Source organism: Panicum virgatum, chromosome 4K (assembly GCF_016808335.1).
Source record: "Panicum virgatum strain AP13 chromosome 4K, P.virgatum_v5, whole genome shotgun sequence".
Classification (NCBI taxonomy): domain Eukaryota; kingdom Viridiplantae; phylum Streptophyta; class Magnoliopsida; order Poales; family Poaceae; genus Panicum; species Panicum virgatum.
The window spans coordinates 4,475,559-4,481,571 of NC_053139.1; the positions used below are offsets into that span (position 1 = coordinate 4,475,559).

A 6,013-nucleotide genomic window follows, 5' to 3' on the forward strand; every position below is an offset into this window, starting at 1 on the left:
CAAGGAATGGCTGGAGGACACGCGTGGTGAGAATCGCTTGCGGGTTGCGGCAGCTGGCCAGCGGGTGCATGCAAAGACTGGACGGACTCGTAGCGACAGTCTGGCGTGAGCAGAGGAGCCAGCAATACGGGCTTTTTCTTCTTCTTTTTCCTCCATTTCTTGAAAGACCTTGACCATTTCGTAAGAAAAGCGACAGCACGATAATATCTAACGGAAGTTATAGCTAACAGTCTTCGACAGAATAGCATCATGGAAATGGAAATCAACAGTTATCTAGAGTGGCATCGTCAAATGAAAAGGTTAAATTTTCAATCGCACACAAGGGCTGAGAAATCCACTTGGTCGATTAACGGTTTGTACCGTGCTTCCTTAACGGTTGCAATGCTGTGTTCTCTAGTACTACATCCACAACCACTAGACTAGCGACGACGACGAAACAACATAGTATACTTTTCTCCCTTTTCAGTCGAGAAGGAGATGCTCTACCGCCGTATCTTCTCCGTTCCAAACGACACCTTTGGCTACGATGTTGCTCGTGAAGGTCTGTGGCTACGATCAGTTCGCGGACTTTGAAGTGACTCCAGCGTGTCCCAGTCCCGTGGAGGCGCGGACAACCGCACAGATTGATGTGATTGGTAGTTTGGTACCGCGACGTGCCAGCATTCGGATAGCTAACTATGATTAAGGGTGGTAAAAAGTCTAAAATTTTGAACTAGAAAATCTAAGAGTCGGATCCTAAAAGAATCGGGCTCTAATCTTATATAATTTTGAACTAAATAATTTAATGACATTGTTGGGATATGAAGAGGCCCACTAGAGTCATGACATGACCCATTACCACCTCTAACTATGATCAGGGTCATCAGCCCCCGCCCCCAATAATGTTCTCGAACAATTTCCACGCACATTTCGCGCACCATGTCTCGGATTAATATAACTCAGCTAATAATAGTATTTCACTACACACGGAAATGGTTTCATGATTCATTGTCGTCAGAATTCTGATAAGCTCAGCACTAATGAAGAGAATCCTCCCAAGAAACACCACGCCGGCGCTAGATGGGCAGCTCCTGCGCCGCGACGGCGGTGCGGCACAGCGGGCACGTCGCGTGCGCGCGCAGCCACTTGTCGACGCACCCGGCGTGGAACAGGTGCCCGCACGCCGGCAGCCGCCGCACGGCCTCGCCGGCGCGCACCAGGTCCAGGCATATCGCGCACTGCGCCCACCCCGTCGCCGCGGCGTGCTCGTCCCGCTTGTACCCGAACGCCGCCGGGAGCGCCGAGATCGCCGCCGCGTCCATCCCGGCGGCCGCGCGAGGGCGGAACAGCAGGCTTCCGCCGCCGCCGCCGCCGCCGGGGACCACGTCCCAGGACAGGTGCAGGAAGGGGAAGCCGCGGGAGAGCCTGACGCGGTGGGCGGCGAGCGCGAGGCCGACGAAGAGCGCCAAGACGCCGCCGGCCGCGGCGAGGCCGAAGAGCTGGTAGGTCACGAAGAAGAGCAGGGCGGAGGCGAGGAACAGCGGGATGAGGACCCGGTTCTCGTAGCCGCCGTCGTCCCGGCGGCCCGCCGCTGGGCCGGGTGGGTCGCCGCGGAACGCGACGGCGCCGGAAGGAACCATGCCGCGGCAGTAAGTGGGAGCGCTGGCGTCTAGCGAGCCGCCAGTGGCATTGTGCATTTGTACCATCACACGCGCGACGTGGCCGCGGGGTATGGGCGGGTTTATGGCAGAACAAACAAAGAGGAGGCTATAGCCTCTGCTCGCACATGCGTATCGGAACCAGGGTTAACAATTTCGGTCGGAATTACCGAAATTTCGGTCATTTTTTCCGTTTTCGCTACTCACCGGGTCATAAATTTCGGTCCGGAAAATTGTATATTTGAATTCCAAATTCAAAAATATAAAAGTCAAATTTTGGTCAAACAAACGAAATTCCGAACAGTAAAAACGAAATTGTTAACCTTGATCGGAACTCGTGTAATCTTCCATTCAAGTTTGTTTTTTTGGAAATAAAAATTTTCACGGGCCAGCTCTTCACCAAGACATAAATGTGTTTTTTTTCGAAACAAGACAAATGTGTTGAGCCACGACCCGATCCTAAAACATCCAAGTAGCAGCGTGAGTTTTATTTCTGTTGAATATGTGTCGAATATTTGCACGAGTCCGGTTACGATGGGACTTGAGTTGTATTTAGCAGTATAGGGTAGAGTTCGTGTCAAACTCTGTAACCCGGACCTCCTCATAAATATGAGAGGACTGCTGTTGTAACCATGGCGATATAGCGACAGGCTCGCAGGAGGGAGGCGGCACGATGCTGTCGGACCCTAAAAGCGACCGGTGTTGCGGTATTGGGGAGGAGCACCCGTAGTCATGCCCCGGGGATGTAGGTTTTGGCCGAACCTCGTCAACAAAGATCGTGCCTCTGGTGTCATCTGTGATCTTGCAAGTTCGTCTCGGTAGATTCAATCGTCATTCCGCTGCGTGGAGATTGACGTGCGGCTCGTCGCCACGGAGGGCTAATTTCTAACAATTGATATCAAGAGCTATGGTTTGGATTGGATCCAGAGATTTTGTGGAAGATCACATGGAGATTCGAGAATTATGCATCTACAAGGGTCGTGCTTTGTGCGGTCGGTACAGAGCGGATACGGCATAAGGTGGAGCATGGTTGTGGCCGTAGGAGCGCGGGGGTTGTCCGCGTACAGCTGCGGCAGGTCGATGAAGCGTCATGATCGCTTCAGTATTATCATCGAGGACACAAGAGGTGGTCGTCACGGGAGCTCGGGCAGGTGCCATGAGACTGTTGGTGGTTCGTGCAGAGGCGCTAGCTTGGTGGTGTCGTGGCCGATCAGGAAGTCATCCCAATTGTATTGGTCATGCTCTGTTTGTTTATAGGCGGCGGCGGCGGCGGCGGCGGCTGCGTATGCATGGAGGAAGTCAAGGATTCATAGTCACTTGTGAAACAGAGCAGGCCCAGCATGCATGGAGTCAAAGAGGGTCTCTAGGAGATTCACGTGGTGTAGTCCGAAAGCATTACAGGCTACCTTTAGTTTTTTATTTTGTTCATATTGCTTTATTTTCCAACTTGGTCAGGACTCTTGAAGTGGACACGCACGTGAGGCTTCTTGATTGATTGAGTTTTGGATATGGGAGAAGCACGGAAATAATAAAAAAAGGTGGGGAGCCAAGAGTAGAGAAAAGCAGATCGATCATACGCTTACATGGATCGAAGAGCAAGTATCGGTACTCATCAAAGGATTCCCGAGGGCAGCATAGATGCTAGATGACTGGACGTGAACAAGTGCTCGATTCATGCATGGAAGGTCGGGCAGACAATGGCGTGAGCAAATGGATTCACACGTGGTGCTTCGATGATGATAGGCGGGTTCTGATAGAAACTGTAAGAACCCAGATATTTTACCTAGTTGTGGTCCCAGTTGTCATCTCCTCTTCCTCCTCCCGTGCCTATCCTCGCTCTCGAAGCCGCTCGAACCGGCCAGCTCGCTCCCGTGCCCAACTTTGCCACGGCACCGTCCGTGCGTGACGCCGCGACACTCCTCTTCTCTACGCTGTGCTGCCCTTCCTCCTTCTGCACGTGCCCATCCCTCCTCTCCTCCTCAGACCACGCCAGCCTTCCTGCTCACGCTTGAGCTCGTCACCGCAGCCTGCCATGGCCACCGAGATCCGCTCGGCGGTGAACTCCCACTTCCGGTCATCATCTCCGACAACCAAAGGCTAAAATCGACTTTCCTCGACTCATTGATGCTCGTGCTCTCCTCGTTCCAGCGCGTTCCGCGAGTTTCCGCGCTCGTTCCCGAGCCATGCCACCGCCGGCATGCTGTTGCTCGCCGCGAGCCGCGCGCACGCGCCTCTGTGCCGCGCCGCCGAGCGCCTCCACTCCGCCCGGCCCTGCTGAACCCTCCCATGGCCGCCCCATCACCAACCTGTCTCGCCGCAGGCGAGGGTGCTGCCGCCATTGCCGCTCGTGCTGCTGCTCCCGTCGCCGGCCCTCCTCCGGCCACCTCGGCATCAACTGAGACCACCCAGAGGTATCTCTCGTGTCCCTCATACTCCCCCACCCCTCCCTCGTCGCCGGGAAGCATCCCCATCGCCGGAATCGTCGTTTCCTCTTGCTGCTCTGCTTCAACTCGCGACTAGGGACTTCGTGCAGCAATTTAAACAAGTTCAGGGGGTTTTCTGCACAGCCATAGACTCAAATGAATAGTGCCGCGAATGGTTGTTTTGCAATAATTGGCTGAAACTTTGAAAAATCATAGTAAATTATAAAAAAATCAGAAAAATACAAACTAAAATTTGTTGGATTTCTTGTCCTAAGATCTACAACTTTCCTTACAGGTTGATCTTCAGTTTCTAAATATTTTTTGCTCTAGTTTAAATGATAGTTTAAGTGGTTGCAAGCTTTGAAAATGCATAGTAAATAGTAGAAAAATGGTAAAAATGTAAAACCAATTGGATTAGCTTTGATTTGGCATGTAGAACTTAGAAAAAATATTTAACCTACTGTTTGTTTAATGTTTTCATGATGTATTGATTTAATTATGGTTAATGCATGTTTACGCTTGTCTATTTAATATCTGCCGTTTTGGATGTTCAAAATTTATGAAATTTATGAAGTAGCTTACTATTTGCATGTTTAGTTCACTGTAAAAATTTCAGAACCAGAAGCTATGTGCATGTTTGTAAATCTATTTTTGTTCTGTTTGTTTTGCTAGGGCTAAATTAAATATTTTCTGTTGTCAATAAATATTGGAAAAATATTTTTGCATGATTTATCAATAGCTCATCATGCTGGTAAATTTTGGTTGCTAGATCATGTCCTCAAGTTAAGTTTTTGCATTTGTTTAGTTTCTAGTTATATCTTTCACTTTCCAAAAGTATTGCTAAGCCATTCTTTTCTGCATGGTTTGATACATCAAGTATGTCGTTTTTGGGTGAATCATGTTAAATTTTGTTGGTTAGAAGGTTTGGCTAATTTCCTGAATGGTGGATGCTTGCAGTGGTTTAATTTAAGTTAATTTGTGTGGCATGCTTGATGTGGTTGTTATCTTCTATGAGAGGCTTGAGTGATGGTTAAATTAAATAGCACTAGGTGCTTATGCTAGTATGTTGTACTTTTATGAATGCCTTGCGCGTTACACTTCCATGCATTCATACATATGTATTGTCGCATCTCATTTAGTTACGATAGATGAACCATATGAAGGACGTGCTATTGGAGCCGAACCCGAAGACGATGTTGGTGGACATATCCTGAAGACGGATGGATGGAACCTGATGTGCATGACCAAAGAAAGATGCTCGCCAAGCGAGTATTATCTAACTAACACTGACTTAGTGTTAATCCCAGGCAAGCCCCGGTGCACATCCTATTATTTCAAATTTATGACACCTATATATGTTTCTATTACTTGTGCATTAGGTTTAGGAATTATTTGGAACTCTAGTTGCATGATCCCTAGGTTCCCTGGAGTTATACTAGTATGCATAGGATGATAGAAATGCTATGCTTAATAAGATCTCGGTAGAAGTCGAGTGATTTCTGGCCACTCGCGAGATATAGGATATCTCGTTATTTTGAGTATATGGAATATTGGAATAAGTTGGAGAAGGAAAAGAAAATGGAGACCGGGCAGGGAAAGGCTAGCCCCGTCTGTGTCGGTTAAGGACCGTTCGTTGTCTGGCCCTGTGATCGAGTTTGAATTGTACTAGCCGCATGCCGGGAGTAGGAGGTAGTCGAAACCGGTAAGCCGAGTACTGCCTTGTTTCGAAAGTACAGAACTTCTACCCACCCCTTAGGGCAGTCGAGTGGCCGCGGAGAATTGGGATGCATATGTTTACTTTTGGTGGTCTCTCGTAGGGCTCAGTTGACTATATGCAGGTGGGGCGTTTCTGTAGTTCGAGGCGGGGAGGGGAATGGTTGGTTTGTATTGTCCGACGGGGCAAATACATGCCGTGTTGGTTAGGTCCACATTGCAAGGTTAAATCGGATCGAT

General features: G+C 49.3%; 1 protein-coding gene and 1 long non-coding RNA gene across 2 annotated transcripts; one reads left to right on the forward strand and one right to left on the reverse strand.

Annotated features, from left to right (window-relative positions):
• Positions 1-780: 780 nt before the first annotated feature.
• Positions 781-1,766, reverse strand: LOC120705005 (RING-H2 finger protein ATL66-like). Its single transcript, XM_039989553.1, has one exon. It carries the CDS (start codon positions 1,683-1,685, stop codon positions 1,056-1,058), a length of 630 nt encoding a protein of 209 aa, XP_039845487.1. The 5' UTR covers positions 1,686-1,766; the 3' UTR covers positions 781-1,055.
• Positions 1,767-3,489: 1,723 nt separating this feature from the next.
• LOC120702665 lies at positions 3,490-5,438 on the forward strand. Its single transcript, XR_005686493.1, has 2 exons — positions 3,490-4,048; positions 5,200-5,438. It is a non-coding gene; the product is annotated as an uncharacterized LOC120702665 (long non-coding RNA).
• Positions 5,439-6,013: the final 575 nt, after the last annotated feature.